Source organism: Temnothorax americanus, unplaced genomic scaffold (genome assembly GCF_048541705.1).
Source record: "Temnothorax americanus isolate GAGA-0224 unplaced genomic scaffold, ASM4854170v1 Scaffold2, whole genome shotgun sequence".
NCBI classification, from domain to species: Eukaryota; Metazoa; Arthropoda; class Insecta; order Hymenoptera; family Formicidae; genus Temnothorax; species Temnothorax americanus.
Window position 1 is genome coordinate 256,781 of NW_027509338.1, and position 19,999 is coordinate 276,779.

General features: G+C 40.3%; 1 protein-coding gene across 1 annotated transcript in view; it reads left to right on the top strand.

Annotated features, from left to right (window-relative positions):
- The window catches only part of LOC143896907 (uncharacterized), a 60,193-nt gene extending 40,219 nt beyond the window's left edge, over positions 1–19,974 (top strand). Inside the window, exons 4-13 of the mRNA XM_077405071.1 lie at positions 5,012–5,102; positions 9,480–9,728; positions 10,521–10,785; positions 10,964–11,420; positions 11,639–11,906; positions 12,364–12,733; positions 12,897–13,174; positions 13,364–13,609; positions 13,866–14,016; positions 16,564–19,974. Coding sequence (XP_077261197.1) covers positions 5,012–5,102; positions 9,480–9,728; positions 10,521–10,785; positions 10,964–11,420; positions 11,639–11,906; positions 12,364–12,733; positions 12,897–13,174; positions 13,364–13,609; positions 13,866–14,016; positions 16,564–16,847 — 2,659 coding nt within the window. The 3' untranslated portion in view covers positions 16,848–19,974. The remainder of the gene's footprint in view (positions 1–5,011; positions 5,103–9,479; positions 9,729–10,520; positions 10,786–10,963; positions 11,421–11,638; positions 11,907–12,363; positions 12,734–12,896; positions 13,175–13,363; positions 13,610–13,865; positions 14,017–16,563) is intronic.
- The last annotated feature ends 25 nt before the right edge of the window (positions 19,975–19,999 follow it).

The window sequence follows — 19,999 nt, forward strand, 5'->3', positions numbered from 1 at the left end:
TAGAAATTTATGTACTAGAAAGTCAAAGATTAAAAAATTACAGATTGCTTACCGAAAAGATCTCTAAATGTATTAAATTTTGCGATGTACCGTGCATGTTTCATTGATTCGGTATAAAAGGAGAAGAATCTCATCTCATATAGCTTTGTTCAAAGAAATATTTTTCAAATAAATACTTCTATTAATCTCGATAAAGTATTCGAATTGATTTCGTCGAATCCTTACGGAGAAACGTTGTTAGCGAACATAAATGGATTTCTTTATCGTCGAGACCATATATGTATACGCGGATTATTTGCCGAATAATTCGATAGATTGGCGCACATTGATCACGAAGGAAGGCCTTCGTGTACATTTCTGTCAAAACCAACGATTCGTTTCGCCAAGCGCACGATAGGAAAGCCCTTCAAACGCGGTACGCGGTCCTTTGACTTGATACCATCGAACGAAAAAAAAAAGAGGAATCTTCTTTTTCCCGGGAATCAATAACACGCCGTAGAAATTAAACTGGGCGGACCGACGGCCGGGCTTATCAATTCGACTGGCTGTAAAAATCGCGGACCATTTCAATGTAGAATATTGCAAAACAACTATAGTCGTTCAGACTTGCATACGAATAATCGAACTAAAATATCAACGGCGCTCTCATTTCAGAACTCTATCAGTTATTTAAAAACTCTCGAAATGAAATGAGACGTAGGCATGTAATAATTTCGGGATTAAAAACGTAAGATTAACGAGTGGAATAAAATAAACATATAGGATTACCGCGTGACGGGATTTCGGGATCTTCGCGTGATCTACGTGGGGCTCTTATTCGTTCTGTACACGCGGCTCTCCAGGGAAAAATGGCCCGTCCACCGGTCGAGCGCACCACGCAACACGCATGAGCGATGCGTGTACGGCAAATTGATATCCCTGTTTTACAGCGTGCAACGTGGCATGATGCATTATAACCGACCGGATATGTCGGCATGACGGTTCTCTATACGCTGCGCTGTCGTGAATGAATAATCACGCGTTGCACGCTGCGACGCGTCTGCTCGCTTCCCTTTTGTGTCTCTTACGTCACTCCTTATGTCCGATTTAATCTCGATAAACATTAAATATCGCCGAATTTCAATTTTAATATTATTAAGGCGTTTTATTAGTTTCACACCGAGAGAAATTTAAGTGACAACAAAATTTGATTTGCTGCGAGAGCAAACTTTTTGCTATTGCCAACAAAAGGTTTGCTACTATTGCTAAATTAATTAGCTCTCGCAGCAAACCAAGTGTTTGAGGTTACTATACTGACAAATGATTTGCTAATACAGCAAAAAATTTCTCTCAGTGCATATAATTTAATATATTTCCATATATATTCTGAGTATATGTTATTTGCAGATATTCACTTAAGATGGATGCTTTTTGAATCGTTTGACGTGCATTACGAGGAAATGTTTGCCTATGTAACATCAAAATGAAAGATATCTCTCACTAAAAATTATAAACGCAATGTATTGTCGCGCGGATCGGCAGCTTTTCTCATGAATTTTTGCCTTTCTTCCTATCGCCGACATAAATCAGGACCCAAGTGTTTTCTTCTCTATACGGTAGTCCGCCGCAAGCACTTTTCGATAAGAGCGCCGGACTTAAAAGGCCGGACCGGCCTGGCCGGACGATACTTAAAATTCCGGGCTTCGACATCTCGAAACGCGCACTACGACCGCTCAATTAAACGTGATCTTTTGTTCCCACGGTGCGTTCCCTGCGTGGAATCTAGCCGCGATCGCGGGAAATTAAAAATGCGGCCCTCGTACTGGAAGCGGCTTTTTACGAGCGGCCCGTGAGAATGAGAGCGCGGCATTATTTTTACGCGGTCGGACACGAAATTGAATTTTCCAAGCTCTTTCGCCCTTTCGGTACGTCGCTACAGAGAATCCTATTAACCACACGTAGGAACAATGCAACCTAAATAGCTGTACGTACATGCGAGGGAGGAAGAGAATGGAAAGTAAGAGAGAATTGTTCGCGTGGCGCACGTACGTCGGCGTCGGTTCTTCGCTTCTCGAATTTTCTCGGATTTTCCCTCACGCGGACAGGCAATTTGAAAATGCATTTATTCGGTCGGCATTTCTTCGATAAATTGTTAGAATAAGTAATAAGGTAGTCAGGAAAGCATTATGTCGAGTAAATTGTATATTCAGCAACATCGAAGTGAATAATTAAATATTGAGTCAGTATTTTAATCAAAATTTAAAGATTGACAAAGATGATAATTAAAAATATTGATTGAGGAAATTTGTAAAATGTAAAATTATATAATTTACAAAAAATTTGTAGCTTTTGTCTTGTACAGGCTCATATAAATGTCGATCGAAGATTTGTGACGAAACTCCAAATCCGAACGATAGGTATAACAAAATAAAATTCCAATCGTACCAACCAGATATACGAATCCGAGGAGAAAGACTCGTATTGTAATTCGAAACGCCAGCATTTTGCTAAAATATTAAACGACGTAAAAGCAGACGTGAAGATGCAGCTTATACGCGAAGATCGATGCGCAAACGCGTGTTATTTCGCGGATATGGAAGCGAGCCGTTTTCGGAGCGCTTGCCGGAAATTAATCTTCGTCCCGCCCACAATCGTGCCGCCGAACTCCACATCCGTTCTACCGGCGTCGATGACATTGTTACACGGCGTATCCCCCCGTGCACGTATGGAACGAATGTTGATTCGTGCATGACCGATGAAGTTTCGACGCGACGGCGACGCGTTAACGAACGCGAAATCGACGTGTCCCCGGCCCGATACGCGCGCGTAAAACCGGCGAACGTAACAATTTCCATATGATAATGACATCGATGCACAAAGGGAGCATCATGTTAACGCGCCATGCGCGCGATTGAACGCCGATACGCTGTTTATTCTGCCGACTCTGAGTTTACAAAGCTCACGCGTGCGTGCGTCGAGACGTGCGTGCCGCTGCCACTCACGCGACTACCAATATGTGTAAATAGTAATTACAATTACGCAATCAGAGAAACCGTCGCGTCGCCCTAACGGAGATTCGTTCTCGGAAATGGAATATGTAAATTTTGTGTAAAATCTTTTTTTTTTTTATTTATTTTGATATATAAGAATAAGTATTACTGAAATTTATCATTAAAGATACCGACAGCTCTAATGGATAAATTTGGAATACTTGTTGTATCTTCGATAAAAAAATTGGATAATATTTTGAAAAAATAAAAAATTAGTCCGCGTAGATGCTCTTGAATGGCTATGCGACATTAACGAGCATCTTTCCGCCTGCGATTCGAGCACAGTACCCCAGAATCATCGTAATCGAATTTGCCGAGCAACAGTTGTAAATCATGAGGACCGGCTTGCTCGTGCCATGTGTTTCGAGCGAAAACAGAGAGAAGTAGAAAAGCGGAGGAGAAAGCGAGGGCGAGGGAGCGCTGCTTGGGGGAGCTATACCCCGTTTTAAGGGTGCAGCAATTGCGAGCGTTACTTCGACGATCGATCGTGCTCTCGCACGGTCTTTCGTACTTCCTCGCCTAACTAAAAATGTAAAACAGCAAACAGTAACGAAATAAGTCCCCGCGCTTCCAGAAGTTTCTAAATACAATGATTATATATATTCAACAAAATTAATTTAACAATATTAATAATTATTTGTTAATAAAAATAGTAATTATAACTAGTGATAACTAACTAATAGATATTTTAATATCGTCAAAAAATATCCGTGCATTTATTTCCATCTGTAATAAAAATATTTTTAACCATTCAAGAATAATTATGCATGAAAGCTTCAAATATAATATCCTGTTTATTCTTCTGACAATGAGTCGAGATCATTGAGATTCTAAATCAAGATTTCAAAAATTCTAACAATCGAAACATACAACACATTTTCAATTTCATAATTATTTTAGTACGTTTAAGTTATTATAGATTTAATACATATAAATCTCTGTGAAGTCTATATAGTTAAGATAACATTCGGTTGGAATATACACATATATATTAAAGATATTTCTGTAAGATATATATGTATATCAAATTCCTTATCATATATTTAGTTATCCAATTAGCGAGATCGCGATTTCTCCGCGCGCGAGCCCCGAATTTACCTTTATTAAATGTCAACGGAGTACAATCGAATTGAAACTCGTAACTGGCTCGAAAGTTACTTCGCCAAGGACATAAGCAACGATATCTGTCCTGTCGGGGGCCGCGCCGATGGGAAGACGGAGGGTGTTGCCAGGCGCTGCGGCAACCTCTCGCTCGAAAGCCTCCCTCGAAAAGCTTAAATCGGCTTCATATCTCAGCCGCGCCCTCGCATCCCTAATCAGATCATTAACCCCGCGGAGCGTCCGCGCATGAGAAAGTTCGCCAAACAAGAATCCTGATCTTTCGATTTGCTCTCCTTCGAGAGTAATGCGAGAAAAGAAGCAGGCTTGACACCGAGGAAATGAAGACGCGCCGCCTGAAGAATATGAAATGTATTCAGAGATACTTAAGTCTACTTAATACTCAAGTCTAGAATCTAGAAAGTTAAGAGGGTGAAAGTTTCAGAGATAATTGTCAAACTTTGAAATTGTGCAAAATAAATGTCTTACAAAGAGGTGTCTATAATTTGCGATTTTAATATTTTATTTAAATAAAAACATATCGTGAGTCCAATACTTGCGGCGCACATATCTAGCAATTTATAATTACAATTTTTAAAATTCTTACGTAGAGCGAGCACAAGATAAGAATAGAGAGTACTCGTGAAAAAGAAGAGATCTTCTTTGCGAGTTTATCTCGCGGGAATGAAATCTCTTTTGCCGAAAGCGAGGCTCTTCAGAGCCAAGACGAGGCCGACGAGAGAGCAAATAAATTTCCGCACAGCACAATAGAAAGCTACCGAGGAGCTACGAGAATGGTCTCAATGGTTCATTCAATTAGGATCTTTTCAACGAGGATTAAAATCCGCGAGCTTCCTTACGCTGACGGTTCTGATTTGTTGCAGAATGGAGGAGTCATCGCGGAGTCTGCTGCAACAGAAACACCGGGCCGAACAGCTGAAGCAGGAGAAAACGGCGCTCACCCTGTCCTACGAAGTACGTAAGAATAATTTGCTACATTTTAGTTTATAGATCTTCTCTAAATAATCTTTTTAAATTCCTTCTTCGTAATTTTTTATATAAATGAAAATATTGAGTCCAACTTACGGGATACGCACACACTTAGCAATTTATATTTATAATTTTAAAGTCTTACGCAGAACGAGCATAAGATAAAAATAGAAGGACTGTTTCTAACCTCCTCTAATCTTATTTCAGTATCGGAATTATAAATAGAGGATTAAATGTAAAAATTTATTGTATAATGTTCAACTTGTGAAACTAAATAGACGTATCATGATTTAAACAAGCTTCGGACTTTATGGGTAGTCAAGTGTCAGTATATGTTAAAACAGTATAGGAGAATTCATGGTAGGAGATATTCCCAACGAATTTATCTCTACAATTTGTTCCCGTCTTTGTCAATCAAACGTAGCACGTGATGCTGCACGAGGCGATGACACGCGGAGGAGATAATCGATGTTGATACGTGATCAGACGACAATCGAGCACTTCTCGACTTATTGTTAGGGAATCGCGCGAGGTATATGATATTCGCGTGGAAGCCGCAGCGCGATGACAGTCCCGTAAAAGGGGTGGGTTTCCCCTTATCCAATAATACCGGTCTTCTTCACGGCGACGTACCCTTATTGTATTTCACCGCGCGAGCACTCGGCCCGGATTGTCCCGGGCATTGTTACAAACCCGAATTTTGCTCGGTTCCCATTATTAAATGTCAAATAGCGTGCCGGGGTCTCTCTCTCACGGCAGCTTTGTCTCGTTTCGCGCACATCGTTTGTATCATCACGGTCCTGCGATCTAATTCCTTGATTTTAGTTTTTGCGAAGATTTATGACTCCTCTTTTCCCTTTTTCGCAAGTTTATCTTATTATTGCACTTTCCTTTGAGAGAGAATAATCAAATTATGTGATACAATGAAATATCTCAAGCAAAAACTGGAATGTAATTAAAATTTATTATATTACAAGCGTGCATTCTATTGAACGTATATCTATTGTGGTTCATATTAATCAGAACTCTATCGATTATATTGAAATTTTGGAGATTTTATATTTTTAAATTTTTACGATTTTTTATGTCTTCAAAGAATTTATATACATTATATTTTTTAACGTTTTTCTCTCGATTTAATATATAATTGGTTATTTATCTCATTTATAATAAAAACCCTACGAAAATATACTTGAATTATTAACATTTTCAATTTTTTTCTCATATTTTCTCTATACGTTGTCACCGTGTGTGTGACGCAACATCGCATTAACTCCCCTAGGCTCAACAAATTTTAAAGTTAATACGGCAATCGCCGTTACTATGCGCGAATCGCGAAGCGATTCCGGAATGATGCTATCCGGATGCAGCTATCCTATCCAAAAGAATAGCGCCGATAAACTTGCCCTCGCGTGCTTGCTACTCGTTTCCACAATTCGCGACTCTCGTAAAGCTCTCGCGGGCGATGATTTTCAACATAAAACGCGTATACCGGAGGCCCAGGTAATAAAGGGAGGGAACAGTAAACGCGGACGTTTACTGCCGATCCTTACGGCACGCGCGCTATCTCGTTCACGGGCGGTTTGCCCCTAAAAGAGTCGTACCGGGGGGTGTCTTCTCTCCTCCCCCCGCAGTAGCAATAGCAGTGGCAGAGAGAACGCGGGCGAGAAAGAGAAGCTATATCGCCGTCCCCCACGAAATAATGTTTAATATCGATCGTCACTCGATCCCCAGGTTCGATGTCGACCCAGCACCGCCTGTCAACGACAAGCCGCGCAATCTCTATGAGAAGCGTAGTGTATAAACGTTACGTCTAAACGCGCAAATGTACTTCTATTGCTGCATGTGAATCGGTGACGATTAGCAAAGGAAAAAATTCTCTCTGATCAGATCGAATGACAAGACGAGATCCGCAAGAGAACTGTTTTGAAGGAATTGCGAAACTGATTCCTTGCTAAAGAGAAAAATTGAAAAACTAAACTCATGAAGTATAACAACGTTTGATAGTTTAAGTTTAGAATATTTCAACAGATGGTTATGTTATAAAAATTATAATATGTATTCTTACCATTTATTATTTATATGAGGAAAATTGACATCCGGTTTTCATCATTATCTCTGAATTAGCTAAATTTACGTTACAGCGAGAATATAGAAGTAAAATTGAAACGCTTGGATTTTTTAGCTGTTTCTTTAAGCAGAGTGTATATGGAATTTTGGGATCTCTCCGCGTCATCGAGAAATAACGCGTGTCGACGAGAATTCGCAGAAGGCGGACGGTCTGTGCACTTTTATTCTCCCTCAGGCCGAGGCACGACAGAAAATCGTTGGTTTCCTCGCTCAATGCGACGCGGGGGTGTGTTAGCGAGGGCCGAGTGTTATAAATCAGACACACGCACCCTCTATTAACACCCTGTCCCCGACAGGGTTCTCCGTGGCACTAATTCAACGTTAAACGCCTTTCTGCTAATAACGACCGGTTATTATTACCGTGCCCGACCGCGAGTCGCGAGAGACGCTCGTCCAGTAAACAATGTGCCCAATCGTTCGCCGGAACGTTTTCGACTCGTTTCTCGTTGAACTCGCCGTTTAAAAGACCGAGTCCTGATTCGAGGCAAACAGCAATAAGAGAAGCGAACCGGTCACGAACCTCACCGTCACGTAATTACTTCCGTTTGAGAACGAAAGTAAGAAAACTTCGGCAGTGGGGGGTTAAAGTTTTTAAAGACCTCAACTGCAACTGAGGCTCCCTATCCGATGGTACTAAAAATCAAACATTGGGAGGTTCTCCAAGTTTAGAAAGAACGATAGCGGCATCTTGAAACAAGCATTTAAGAAAAATTCCAATGTATACATGTAGCAAACTTATTTTTTTCAAACACAAGTTAAGAAAGTTGAAATCATGAAGAATCAATTTCTATAATTGATATATTCTATATTTCTGCATCTCTTTTCTCAGAGAAATTATTGAACTTAAAGTACTTTTGATGAATGCGTAAAAGATAATTTTCAATAATTCACGGAAATAGAGAGAAAAATGGATTTTTATATTTTCGAGAGTCCGAATGAGAGTCTCGTGCGTTTGCATAATAATCCCTCGCTGCGACCAGGGTGTTCTCCACGTGTAGTCCCGTGAGCGGGTATTTAAGAGACAAATGGCAATCGTCACGAGTGCCACGGCGTAATTATTCCCATTTGAGAGCAGGAGTAAGAAGACCGTTGGATGTTCCAAGTATTTTAAGAACGGGATAATTTAAGAGCGGTTCCGTTCCGCAATAAGACCGTTCGTCGAGGTAATTGCGGAAATATTCGTGGTGCTGCTTGGGGTATTTAAATCTCCGCGATCCGACCGGTCGATTTTCTTTTTACAGTGACCGAGTTAAACGCGAGTACGATGTTTAACACCCTGGAGCCGCAAGGGGCGACGTGAGTCACTCCGGTTTGATAGGATCGGAACAATCCATTAGCGCTTAATTTTAACGACCGCCGGGAATTGAGCTCTAGCGCGTGCTATAACGTGGGATATATTTATGGAATACTTCTGGCTTTCGTTGGCCTGCAATTTTTTACTTTCACACTGAGTTAAGATCGAGATTATGATTGCGAATGTGCATTGTGCTTTAAATAGGATTAGAACCACCGAATATATATAGGTACCCGAAAGCGTTCGCCGAGCAATAATTTATTTTACATTCCACCAGATGATCTACAAACGTCCTAGAAATTATAGTGCCAGATTTGGAGTTGCCTTCTACCTTGTTGCATGATTTAGATATTTTTGAAGAAAAGCTAAAAGTAGATTTATTTGTAATATAGTGTAATTATATAATCCGAAAATTTATTGGTTTTTATAAATTAAATTTTGTAACTGTGACGTTATTATCTTTTGAATTTTAGTCAAGTCTTTTTGCTTTTTAAGAAAATGTCCTGCTTTACATTTTAAAATGTGCAGAAAGAGAGAGAGAGAAGGAGAATTTCACATTATGCACCGCCATTATAGATATAGATACAAACGATAATAATAATTATTATGCAATATTAATTAGTTATAATGATCGTTGTCATTATAATACGCTATATTTTAATAAAGTACTAGCAACAATAATTATCCCGCATCGTTGCAGCATGCTGTAATTAGGAATAGAGTTACTGTTAATTTTCAGGTCCCACCACGATAATTTCCGTGCCGTTATAACAAATTCCGGATTATACTATCACGGTATTGTCACGTCGCGTAACATTGTTCATAAAGTATCATTAACAACTCTGTATCCCTGCATCGTCTCTGTGCGACGTCACGTAGTTTAGATGCGGTCTACGGTCGGATGTGCGAGGAATAATTTTCGCACGTTCTGTTTACAGACGCGCGTGCACCAGTACCAGGCGCAGATATCGAAGCTGCAGCTGGAAAACGAGTCGATGCGTGGTCAGCTGCGCGGTCTAGAGGCAGCATGCGCCGGTGAAGTACACGCCGCGCTGGTGGCACGTTTGGCGACCCTCGAGACGGAGCACGCGGCCCTGGCACGGGACGCCGACGCCCAGCGTCGGCAATACGAACGGTGCCTGGACGACGTCGCCAACCAGGTGGTCCGCGCTCTCCTATCCCAAAAGGTTCATCGCTATGCTCTCGTTACCACCCTCCCCCTTTTCTCTATCTCTCGTTTTATCTCTTCTCGTCCCCACCGAATAGTCCGCCGCGAAAGCGTATGCTCTACGAAGGCTATTATGTACATAGAATGCTGAAGAACTTGCGTATAAACTTTGGAATTATGAGAATTCTGCAAGACAAGCTTCTTCAAGCGTGACTTTGGAAAGGCTTTCCTTTTGAAGACTAAAGTTGTTAAAAATGGACTTTGTGTGCGATTAGATAAGATTCTTATATTTTATTTTATTTTATGAACTTTTCTTAGATTTATTGTTAGACAAAGTTTCACCTTTTGTCTCTATGATTTTAGATTATTTATAGAATATACCTACGTGTAAACAAAATTTATTCGTAATTTTTAGTACTTTATAATGCAGGATTTTTCACGCTTGAAACAATAATTTGTTCGAGAACATTAATTTTTTCAAAATTTAGAGAATTATAGAAAATCAAAAACTATTCGATACTGATATATTATTTGTTCCCTCTAAGATAAATAGTTCAGAAAAAAAAACGGAAAAAGTAAAATTTAAAAAATTAAATGGTAAGTATACAGTTCATATAAGCGAAAAGCACATTTTTAACATTAGAAGCACATTCAATATCAATTTTAAAGTTTACTTGAAAAATACTGCTTTTTGAAAGGATTAATCTGCCGCTAACACGTTTTTCCCCATCCGTTAATGCGCTTTTTGTGAACGGTATATCATTGCGAGATATATCGAGCAAGAGTACTGATGGCTAATGGATGTTATCAGGGTCTCAGGGAAGAAATAGGCGCATTGCAGAGACGTATACGAGAGCTTGAGGCTCAAAATCGAGCATTATCGGGACTTTTGGCGCAGGCTGCCAGTCCTGGAAGCCCGACCGAACTTATCCAAGGAATCATCGAGGCTGGTCCAGCCGCCCTGGTTGCCGCTTTGGGTCTGGACCCTGCCTGGGTCCCCCTCTCGAGGCCGCGTTCCCTCAACTTGCAGATACCTGTGATGGCAACCACTAAGTGTCGACGCAGCAGACCTCTTGGTACTAATTATTTTTCATCGTGATTAACGCATTTGTCGTGGAATCAAACGTAGCTAGAATTTTTTTTTTATTCTATTATGACTTGATTTATACGTGAATGATGCAATGCAATCTAAAGAGATAAGACAAAACCGTAACGCGCCTACTCTTCGGGACTGCTCGACCGAATCGTTTGCAGCGCAAAAACCGTCGGAAGAGGAGGGCAGCGAGAGCCCGGAGAGCGGTAATCGCGACGAGGGCTACTCGACCATGTCGAGCGACGTCCAGGGTGAGGGCACGCGTCAGGAACCGTCCGCGCGCGGCCTCGAAGATCTGAAGGAGGCCACCGACGAGACCGAGGCCGACGTGTCACCGGATGCGCGTCTCGTCGCCCTCGACGTCGGCGATCCGGATGTTCTCTTCCTACCTCTGAATCTCACCGTGGGCATCAATCCGCGCCACAGCTATCCGCCGACTAAGGATCTGCTGCCCTATCAGCATGTGATGCGCAGCTTTTCGGACAGCCACCTCTGTCTCAAGCTTACCACCACTACCAATTTTACACCGTACAAATTGCCTAGCCCCATGAGATCATCTTCCCTCTTGTTGGTAGAAGAAGAGGGTTGGGACGCCGAGTACGTGCAACAATGGCTCAGGTTTGTTTGCTATATCATCAAAAAGCCTCCAAAGGGATATAACTGTGGATTATGAAGAGTTGATTAGAGAAACGTAAAAGCGAAATGTGTGTGCGCGAGTGTGACTCTTTGATATAAATCTTCCATTTTTCTATTTTATCAATGTTATTAATTTCTTTTATGAGATTTATTAATCCGGTGTGAAAATACGCTGGAATTGATCACCGCACGGGTTTCAGGCTCGACGACAGTAGAAGCGCGCAACAGCACCGAGATCTGCTCGAATTGGAGTACGACAGGGCGGAGCTGGAGGATTGGAGTTTCTCCCTGTCCACGGAAGACCTCGTACAAAATGAATCCGCAATGTGGAAGGAGCAACCAGCTACTACGAACACGCCCGCCCTGCCGGCAATCAAGGAGCATAATCTCCTGGAATTGGAGGAGGACGCGAACGAGTGTCTGTGGAATGGCGCGAGCTATCTCGCCGATAGGGCTGGAGGAGAGCTGGTGTGTATGTCGAGTGCACACGATATCGATCGACATCTACGATGTTTGTTTAGTTATCCTAATAAAAATGTCATTACGAAAAGTTTAGTCGATTACAGTCTGATTAATTCGAATGAATATAGGCGTATGTAATTATTTCAAATTTGCAAAAAAGTTAATTTATAAAGAATTTAGATTTGCCATTTATCATTGCAACTTTTAATTATTTAATATTTGTCTCAATATCTCCCAGATTAATTGAGCACTTATTTACCCGTTTCTTATTTATCTTTATCTCTAAGTTTTATTAAAAATTTTTAAGTAATTTAAAACAGATGATAATAATACATATTGAATAGCTAAAAACTTGACTCAGTTTAAATCGCAGTCATAAAATCAATTTTTAAAATAAAGTTAGCGAGTTTCAGATTTATGTTACACCAACTCTCTCAGCTAATTATAATCTTTTATTTCCCAGGTTGCGCTTTTAATGGATGCGAGAGCGACCGGACCCTGGCCGTACGCCTCGAGTCCCGGTGCGTCGTGGAGCAGCGAGGAAGGTGCCCTGGAAAACTCGAGTAAGCGTTCGTCGGCGGCGCTCTCAGGCTGTAGTGACGATCCCGATACTCCGTCAATCGGCACGGACTTTACCAGAGATTTTTACCGGCTAGTAAAGTTTGAGAGTACCAAGAGCCTGGCGAGCACATCGTCCAGGAGTGGTAGACCGCCACCGGATAGGGAACAAGCGCTTCAAAGCGTCCTGTCTTTCATCGCTGAACAACAGATGTACCTCGCGGAGTTACCGAACAATCCCGTAGAATCGCAGAACGCGTCTCACTCAACCGAAGGTGATTATACTCAATTGTATTCGCTAATTAAATGGAAAACGGGCTATTTTCCACCCAAATTATCGTTAACGTAATTATACAAGAAGAAAATATAAGAGCAATTAATGAAAAACTTTTTTGAAAGGACATTAAAAAAATGTGTCTAAAATCGCGTCACTTACAGAAGTGGGCCTTAGCAAAAATGATTCCACGGGGGAGACGAAGATAGCGGAGGTAGAAGGATCATCCATTCAGGAAGGCAGTCCGGGAAACGCGATTGAAACGAGCTGCAACGACGAGCTGCTCGATCAGATACAGGTACCACCGTTGGCATCCGAGGAGAGAATTGTCGCCGTGTCGTGTAACGGCGGTATCACGTATACTACAGTAACTCCATCAGAATTGGGAGCTGTTCCCGAGGAGGACGAAGAAGCCGCAACTTCCTCTACGCCTAGTACGGTTGTAAGTTTTTGCTTCCGAATACTACTTAAATTTGCACAAAAGAAAAGGGAAGCTGACCCCGTGCAATTTCCTTTGTTTTCTGAAGAAATAATTTTCTTATTTGAAGGAAAAATTTACGAAACTTTATTGATAATTTAATTTCTATAGCAAACGTTTTATTGTAATAACGATTATGTGATATTCATATAGGTCAGCCCGGCACGAGCAACGCTTCTCGTGGAGGGCAGAGATCGATCATTGAGCTTCCATGAGCGCGCCACGTCCAAGGATGTTATAGACGAATTGAATCGCATGATTCGCAAGGGTGAGGATAATACTAGCACTAACATCGCTAACAACGATTCGCAAGTACAGCTGGAGAAATTAGATCTCGCTTGCTGTTGTCCGACAGGATGGGTTCACGTTGAACGTGATATTGACTTTACCGACCCTAAGGTGAGCTGCCTGCCAAAACATAAAATTAAAATAGAGAAATTTTAAGTAACATATAAGTAATAGAATAATGCTCGCCAAGTATGCTCTGACGGTTTTACTAATTTATAGATAAAAATCGATCGCTAGAAATTATTTAATAAAATACAGTAATTTTTCAATTAAAGCTCCCAATTAAAGATATTACGTAAATTACTTTTACTCGTGTTTTTATTCCTGTAAAAATAAACGTAATACTAATCGCTATACTTTTATTTAGGCCAGAGCCAACCTTTTAGACGTGATGTTAGCGAGCAGCGAAAGTTCCTCAGCGACATCGAGCAGCGGTTCGGCGGGTAGCGACTCAGGGGATGAACCACCTGATTATCGCCACTTGCATAGATTACACCGGTACCGACGGCAAAAGAAAGGTATTTGTCTTCGGGTATCTACTCCGTAGACACTTTTGCCATGCCGTTTTCGCGCATCACCACCTCACCTTTGCGCAAAACGCATAATTTAAATGCGATTTTACGATCACTATCATTCTTAGCGCCTAATCCTTAACTAACGTTCTATCAACAACTGTTTAATACTCTCATTATGCTTTTTGTTTAAAGTTGTAACAAAATTTACTAATCGATCAGCGTGGAAACGTGCAAAAAGCTTGAAGCTAAAGCATTTGATTAACAAAAGTCTATTATTGGATGTCTATACGTTGTATGCAGAACATCTGAATTATTATTTTATACATGATCTACTTTGGTGGATAAAATGCTGCTATATTGATTTTAGATTATAGAACTCAATTTTTATTTTAACGAATTTAAGGATCGAATACATTATTAATTAAATCTCGTATTATATTTAGAGTCAGTTTTATATGTGTGTGCATCTTATATTTTATTTGCAAAATCGTGTTTGCGTTATTAAATTTCAAGGAAAGACATTTTAGATGTTCTGACGATTATTTACATGTATAGTCGCCTAATGTTGAAAGAAACAAGCTTGATGACGTTTTACAGAGTTTAGGTGGTGTGCGAATAGTGCTTGCTCTCAAAAGCTTAAGACGGCAACACGTCTACACCCTTCTCGCTATACATCAAAATCGACGCCACACTTTTACACGTCACGTCACACTCGATCGAGCGGCTATTTTATCTACTCTCGCAATTACTTTAGACTTTAGACACTCGCAATTAACACAGTACAATTACAGTACAATCGGCGTTACTACCCTCGCTCGCGCTCAGTAGCCTTTTCGCTGTACATTGCCTTTTCCATATTTTCTGTTCAGATGGTAGCTCCTACGCGGTGTGCTTTGATTGTCACAAGAAAAGCTACGTAGTTCGGCTTAGTGACGATCAGTTTCTATAAGCGACATGACCAATTGGGAGGAATGCATTGCCGCGCCGGGGAACCTATTTCGTCCTGAACTGAACCACGTGTTACGCCCACAACGGACTGACCATTGGTTTATACTAACAGAATTATTAACCGGCAGAGAACATTCCTGGCGTAACACCTTCACGCAATTCCATCTCTTCGTCTCGTTCACGCGTATTTGCGTGGCCTACTTGGCACACATTGCCGTCCGAAAGTCTTGGGACAAGATACAGAAAGGTACATTAAATATAAATGAATGTTGATCATATAAATAATCAAAATGGTGAAACGTGTGTGTATATAATCAAAGAAGAAGATTACACCGTGTAATCAAACGTAGTGCAATTTCTTAAATGCATTATATCTAGTTTTATATGGATAATCAAACGTAACTATCTATAAAAGTGCAAAGCAATTCAAAATATCCAAAGACTTTTAGACAAGAGTGCAAGTTGATGTGCAAATTTAATGTCATTTAATATCTTTTCAAAAATGAAAAATGCGTTAGCGATTGTGCAATACATGAGACTGCATATATAAACATTATGTATCACTCTAAAGTGAAATAGCTCCTCAAGTGGAATTGCGTCAGGGTATAAATTGAGAATAGTTACTTTCTCTCTCGTTGTACTGCGAGCGAATTGATAATCTCTAAATCTTATTGGCACGTGCAAGACCGTTTCAGCATCTTCATCTTCATTTTCAATCGCTTCATTTCATTATATGCCTGTCTATGTTAGATCATTAATTTCACTAGCGATCATTCTTAATTTCATGTAAGATTGTAACCAACCTGAATTAATTTTTTTTTCTTGCTTCATAGAAGTAACATCTTTTAATATAATATACACATGTAATTCTTAATTTATCATTATTCTTAAGCGAATCATAATCATATCATACAAAGTACGTTGGATAAATAGCGTGCAACATGTTTAACGAATAATTTTATCAAAGATAAATTAGGTATAAATTTGTTAGAATTTATTATTCCTTAAGATTAATACATATATCTTTAAATTATTGTTAATTATTTGCCAAAAAATTAGACTCTGTCTCAGCTTGTATAAAGTCTGCAGTAAAGCTTAGAATTAAGATCAGAAGTTCTGGGAATAAGTAAGAATATCCACATAACTTCTGTCCATGATTTATTGCATAAAACTCATGAAAACGAATACAATTAATAAAATTGTCGCACGCATGATTTGTTCGACGGTACATCATGCATCACCCACTCGGTCGTGCACCCGCCAAATGCCTAAATTCCACAAAAAAAAAGAAATAAAAAAAGGTGTAACCGGTGCGGTGGAGCGACAGTGGAAGGCGGAGAGACGATACGGACGGATAGAGGAGACGTGAGAAAGGAGTGGGAAAGAGAAAGAAAGAACAAAAGTGGAATAGGGAGAGAGGGTGTGAGAGGGAGACGTGAATATACGGTGAAAGAGAGTGCTAAGCCGAGCTACTCTGTGTCTGCTAGAGCCGGTATAGAGAGAAGAGAGAGAGAGAGAGAAAGAGCGCAAAATCGAGTCGATCGAGTGAAGTCTGAGAGCAGCATCTGTTGACCCGCTGCTGTGTGCCCTTGGTTTCTTCAGCGTCGGCGGCCCAGGCGCATCGCGTTCTCCGGCTGCCGTCCTCCTGGGGCTCGTCCCGGCCGTCGATCATCGGCCGCGGTGACGACTTCTTTGTGCGCTACGGGGACAAGGAGCGCGAGGCGGTGGCCTCGTTCGACTTCCTCGACGAGTTTGTCGTGGCGGCGACAACAACGACGGCGGTGGGACCCTCCTCGCTCGGCTCGGACAGCAGCCCCCTCGACCTGGACGATGACGTACCGTCCGCCGATCTCAACAGCGACATCATGAAGCTCTCGTCGCTCTAGGAACAACGGCGACGGCGGATTGATTTAACAAAACGCGTGGAAATTTTTGTCTGAACGCGAGCTCTTCCCGGCTGGTGAAACACGATGTCTTGAGTTTTATCGATTTAGTCGGAAAATCTAATTTTGTTTTATTCCCTTTTTAACGAATTGTTTTTAATACATTACATTTTTTAATGTAGAGATGGTTTTAAATCGAAATTATAATTTTAAATCGTTTGTCTTCGAAGTCGAAAAAATATGTATGTTAGTTTCGCATCCGCTGGGAAAAGTCCCGCGAGTTGACTAAACGCGACACATCGTCAAATATTCTCCCCATCACGTTAATTATAGCAAATCAAAACGGCGAGTTCTACTTAAACGTCTGATTCTATATCCATTATGCAACAAAAGGTAAATAACTATTCGCAACCAAATGTGTTAATGGGCGCGTTTCGTCAAAGATCGATTATTTTGTAATCATATGAGAAATGTCACATTAGGTCAATGTCGCTCGTCAGCCTCTCACGATGAACGAAGAGAGAACGATTTGTACATTACCTTCTTATACATCCTCGATGCTGCGGTTCGAGTTTTGAAATCTTACAGTCCTGACGTTTTATCACTAAGTAATTGGGAAAACTCGAAGTGTCACGTCGAAGATAGATTTATAGTCTGAGACAAGAACTTGTCTTGCCTCTTTTTCTCTGCGAGCTTCCTCTTACTCGAGATATAAATAACGCACTGTGGTACAGTCGAAGGTGAAGTGAAGTTGATCAACTAGAATAAGTTGGCCCGAGCTAGATACAAACTGCATCCAGATTTGATCCCAGATTGTTCCTGGCTCGAGCCTGCCTGTATCAAGTCAAATAGAACAGCGATACCTTTTTCAGCGTAAAGCTACATAAATTTTGAGTTACATTTGCACTATACTTCGATGCGAACTTCCTAAACGAAAAGGATCTACTAATGGGTATGTGCGGATAAGTATTAATCAAAGAATTAGCGATAAGGATATGTAAACAGTAGTCGACCTGTGACACTAAAGTAGCGTGTGCGACGAGCACGGATTGTCACGATTGGAAGGCTCTCGTACCGGAATGAACGCACACTCACGACATGGACGTAGATATAATTCATCCTCATGGTCTTTTTACGAATATTTCGGTAAATTGTATACGATTGTTATAAAAAGCAAGATCTCCGATGGCTTGAAAATTAAATGGCAACATTCTCTTAGCAAGTATTAGATTTATCGAAAAATTTGTACGTTCCAATTAAGTTATAAATTAATTATGAAATCGGCTTCACGATTGTATTTAACTTTTGAAGACTTAATAATAATGGAGTCACCACATCGCGATTCGCAGAGGGTCGCGCATGGTATTTTTGGGGACACATCACATCCACCATCTCATAACATCCAACACTTCTCTCACCATCACATCACACCAACACGATAACAACAACGGCACGTTATCCCAAAAATGTAAAGTTATAATTTAATACTGGAAACTTTTAAAATTGAGAATTTTTTATTAAATAATTAATTCTATCGGAGATCTTGCACTTGATTAAAAGAAACATTATTCCATCGAGAACGCATTTTAAACAATATGAAGTGTCATTGAATCATAACTTCGAAACGCATCACGGCACGATCACCTTCCAAAGTGAGCTTAGAGAGCATAGATTAAGAGGTACTCATCGATTTTTTATGAACCGCTAGATATTTTATACTCCCCCCCCCCTCCGCCCTTTCTTACCCTCCAGTCCCGTCATCAATCGTCAACGAGCGTCAAGAGCCGCGAATATCGTTAATTGACAATTCGATCCACGCGTGATGAACTATTTTCTTCTGTCCTTATAGATAAGAACGTAAACGAGCCTGTACATTTTGCTTCCGAACTTTGTAACATAGTAGATTGTGAGGGAGAGAAAGAGAGAGCGAAAGAGCGAGAGAGAGGAAGAGAGTGAGAGAGATTTTTCGTGCGTAAAGAAATAACGATTACTTTGTTGCGTGAACGAAGATAGAGGGAGTCACTTCAGCGTAATTTGTACGAAATTCGTCGCTCCGTGACGAGCGAATTTCTGAGTAACGCGTTTGGTCGGATTATAGGCGTAAATATCATTAGCGTACATAAATTTAAGATAATGAGTCGATAGGGGTCGAGATATTTTACACGTAGCTGTATACCCGCATGACAAGGTTCAATATTCGAAGTGGAGAGGCTGCACGGACGTTAAAAGTTGCCCCGCATTTGCTCGCGTTGCTGCTGTTCTAGTCAAGCAAGTGAGACCACGATTTTTTTTACAATCTTGATAGCCTGATCGCGTTTATCAACTCTGTACTACATCATCGTACTCGTTATTCATAGAGCAGGCACTGATTTATACTAGAAATGTAGTCTAAATAATTTGGGAAATATTTTTAAGCCGGATAATCTCGCAGATTTTTTGAATGTAACATCATCTTTTCTCGGACAACGATTCGCGAACATTTGAGAATAGCTTTAGAAATATTTAATTATGATCTTTGTGATATGTTAATGATATTTTATATCGTCACGATCGTATTTAAGGTAAGACAGTGGATAAATATCAAACGATTAAATTATACATATATATATATTTCACTTTTATTATTTATTAAATAATAATATGGATCTAATAAGTGATGATGAGATATCATTAACAATTTTAACGTAAAAAGAAATTTTCCAATTTATATCATGCCGTACAGGGTTAATTAGTGCTAATAGTGATGATCTTAAAAGATTATTTCCGCTGTCGCTATACTAATCCCAATCGAGTGACCATAATTTATTTCAGTATTTATTTTAATTATAATGCAAAACTGATTGTGGAGGAGTAAAACTCCTTTCTCCAAGAAACAAGAACTTTCGTCCTGCAGCCTGAAAATAATAGACTAACGACATAGCTTTAAGATGTTTGTAAGTTCTACATTGGGGACAGCAGTGTCTCTACCTTTATTCCCGGTCGCAGAAGCAGCGAAGTCAAACGATAATCACGTGAAATGAGACTTGCTGAACGACGATGTACATAGTATGTATCATAGCTCAATGCAAATGTAAGTTATCCTCTCTTGAACTTAATAAATAAAGACAATATATGAACGTAAAAAGAAAAATTCGCGTGTAACCGTGTTGTTATTT